A 3,576-nucleotide genomic window follows, 5' to 3' on the forward strand; every position below is an offset into this window, starting at 1 on the left:
TAATATATTAAATATAATACATTATTTTAATAATATTTTATTATTTGTCTTTTATGTCTTACAAATAATTAATAGAATCAATTGAATAAATATAGTAGTCATCCATAAATGGAAAGAGAGTGGGATTCTTGTAAAAATTCGCGCGTCATGCACATCCAGATATAGATAACATAGCAGTCAAATTAAATACGCAGTGTTCATTATTTAAATACAATATTTATTATAAATATCTTCTTTTATTTTAAAGGATTTTATTAAATTTTTTTTTTATTTACAAATAAAGTTTTCTTTTTATCTATTGTTTATAAATTTGTTTAATTTAGTCAAACAGATCACTTATAACTCTTTACATTACAAAATGTTGACTACTTACGCGATATATTGATGACACCGTAATTTCGAATTTAAGATATAGTAATCAATATAAAAAGTATATAAAATTATATACTTTATCAGATAAATAAACGTAAATCCCCATTCTTCTAACAGTAGTTATAACGGCAGAAAATACGAATTTAATTAAAACAATCACCTTTATCAATCAATAAATACATAATGTAAACTATAAATAATAATATTTTATCATGCGATACTACATTGAGAAAAATTCAGATAAGCGTTGCAAGTGTGATTCATTTCTTTATTTCAACTACTTCAAAAACATATATAAACCTGCGAATACATCTATTCGTTTCATCCCAGGTAACAAATCAGCAAGATGAGTGCTTTAGTTTGCCTTGTACTTATCGCTCTAGTATACAGCTCAGAAGGTAAAAATTCATGAATTATAAATATTTTAACATAATAGAAAAAAGAAAATTCAAACAATGTGTATTGTCTAGAGACATCTTTACATTATTTTTTTTTTTTTGATAAATTTTAGACATGCAGGTATATCCCAAAATACGTCTTTATAATGTCTTCATGACGTTTTTTAAATATGATGTTGTTTGAGAGAGAAACATCAACATGTTTTACTGATAATACGTCTATAAGGCAATTATTTTCCAATATATGCACACATAATTAAATTGTGTGTGTGTGTGTGTGTGTGTGTGTGTACATACACTGCCGTCAAAAAGTTTCCGGACATGGAATTTAAAATTATATAATATTCAGTATATAAAGTCACCGTAACTCGGTAAAAAATCATCTCAGACAAAAAAATAAAAAAGGATTTTAAAGCTTGAAACTTATAGTTTAGTATGCTTTGACCGCTTTTATTATGCAATTTTAAGTTATATGTCCGGAAACTTTTCGATGGCAGTGCATATGTAAAATTTTTAATTATAACATAAGTATCCGTTACATAGTATTCATAGCTTCTATAAATATTACTGTACTCTATTACTGTAATCGACTTATTTATAAATATTTAATATTAATAGTTTTATTTTTGCAAATTTAATTATGTAAACTAATTTAGGAGAATACATGCATTTCCTTGTATTCTCAAAATGTATTTTAACATTAAAAATTAATATGTCGCAATTAATAAAACTTATGGTAAATAAAAAAAATTTTATTTTTAGTAAATGTATAACTTTACCGAGCTCATTAGCCATAAAGTTAACACGATGTTCAATTATTATTAAAAATGTGTATACATATAGAAATGTAAAATATTGTTTGCGTGTACATTAACATTAAATAATTATTTTTATTAATATCATTAACAAGAGTATATTAATATAATTAATTTATTTTTGTCAATAAGGAGTTCCTTATATCATCGGCGGTAAGAATGCTAAAATCGGCGAATTTCCGTATCAAGTGTCATTAAAATATAATAACATCCATAGATGCGGTGGATCTATTATTGATAACTACAACATATTAACTGCAGCACGTTGTGTTGATGGGTAAGTTAAATATTCCGAATTTATAACAATATATATTTAGCAGAATTTAATTCTAAAACTAGTCTTTTAAAATTAGTTGATAATTTTAATCAGCAAAGTATTCTTTATCATTAATTATAATCATAAAATACATTATTTGTTTGACTTATTTTATAGTAAGACTAATTCATAATTAATACATTATTTCTGTTGGCAGTCTATTCACAAAATTTATAACAAATATGTTCAATATCTGTTTTCAACAACTTTAGATATCCGAGTATTATATTATATATGCTCCTTTATTCTTAGTTTAGAAAATTCGGTGGGTAATCTAAAAGTCCATGCTGGCACAAACTGGTTGGATGTATCAGGAGCAGTTTATGATGTAGAAAGCGTAAGCGTCAACTCTAAATATGACGACTATTTATTCATTAATGACGTCGCTTTGGTTCACCTCAAAAATTCTATCACGTACAATAGACTAGTGAAACCGATAAATCTTACGACATTCGATGAAGGACTCGAGAACAAGCCGTGCACATTAACCGGATGGGGAACTACTTCGGTAATATTAGACTCATTACACAGAAGTTTTGCAGTTATATGTATCCAAGTATCAGACGTCCTCTTTTAAAAAAACTAGTTACTTTTTCTTTATATAACATGTTAAAAGTAATAAATGAGAAAATGTTTTGATAACAATAATTTATTCGCTTGTTGTCATGTGATAGTTGTTTGATTATCAATATAACAATGCAATCTTTTTTAGATTGATGGAAGTACTTCAAATTATTTGCAAAAAATTAAGTTAATAGTTTATCCGCAAGAGGATTGCAAGGCAGCACAACCGAAAGTGAGAGATAGCCATATCTGCACTTTGACTAAAGAAGGAGAAGGAGCATGCTACGTAAGCCGTTGATTATTAATATCATAAAACAATTCGACATGTATATTTTTGATAATAATACAATAATAAATAACGTTAAATATTAATAAAATATATTATTATAGTTTAAAAATTATAATATTAAGTTTAATCATGTCGTTATATGATTACACTTTCACCTTAACACTGAAATGATTAAACTATCATTTGCAGTAAACAATTTCTTACTATATATAAATACTGGCATTTTATTATTAATTGTATCTTTTATCCAGGGAGATTCTGGTGGACCATTGGTGGCTAATAAAGTTCAAATTGGAATCGTTTCCTTTGGTAATCCTTGTGCACTTGGATATCCAGATATTTATACAAGAGTTTCCAGTTTTGTACCATGGATCAATGAACATTTGAAGAAATAAAAAACATTATTTAATTTGTTTTATTACAATATCATTTTGTTTTAAAGTTAAAGACTTCTTCTTACTTAAAATTTAATTAATAATGTGTAAGTTTAAAAATTATTTGTGGCTTTAATATATTTTTTTTTTGTCAATTAAAATGATTCGTAGTAAAGTACCAAAAATTTTCTGTATAATATTGTCTTGACTTTCTTCTTGCAACGATGAATTCAATAAATTATCATTTTGCATTTCTTGTACATCTTCCCATAGTTAACTCTTATTTAACTCTTCTTCTTCCTCATCTAATTCTTCATTCTTTTGAATAAATTTCATTTTACTAATTTTTGAGCTTGATTCTTTCTTTACATTAGACACTTTAAAGATGACATCACGTACTATCTTTCTCTCTTCTTGACTCCATAGCCTGTAATCATTTTGTGCATAG

At 26.0% G+C, this 3,576-nt stretch overlaps 1 protein-coding gene across 1 annotated transcript in view; it reads left to right on the forward strand.

The window, feature by feature from the left end:
- The window catches only part of LOC108756958 (trypsin 5G1-like), a 6,235-nt gene extending 3,046 nt beyond the window's left edge, over nucleotides 1-3,189 (forward strand). Inside the window, exons 6-9 of the mRNA XM_018501163.1 lie at nucleotides 1,718-1,862; nucleotides 2,154-2,409; nucleotides 2,614-2,751; nucleotides 3,006-3,189. Coding sequence (XP_018356665.1) covers nucleotides 1,718-1,862; nucleotides 2,154-2,409; nucleotides 2,614-2,751; nucleotides 3,006-3,149 — 683 coding nt within the window. The 3' untranslated portion in view covers nucleotides 3,150-3,189. The remainder of the gene's footprint in view (nucleotides 1-1,717; nucleotides 1,863-2,153; nucleotides 2,410-2,613; nucleotides 2,752-3,005) is intronic.
- The last annotated feature ends 387 nt before the right edge of the window (nucleotides 3,190-3,576 follow it).

The sequence above is a fragment of the Trachymyrmex septentrionalis genome, unplaced genomic scaffold (assembly GCF_001594115.1).
Source record: "Trachymyrmex septentrionalis isolate Tsep2-gDNA-1 unplaced genomic scaffold, Tsep1.0 scaffold131, whole genome shotgun sequence".
Taxonomy (NCBI): domain Eukaryota; kingdom Metazoa; phylum Arthropoda; class Insecta; order Hymenoptera; family Formicidae; genus Trachymyrmex; species Trachymyrmex septentrionalis.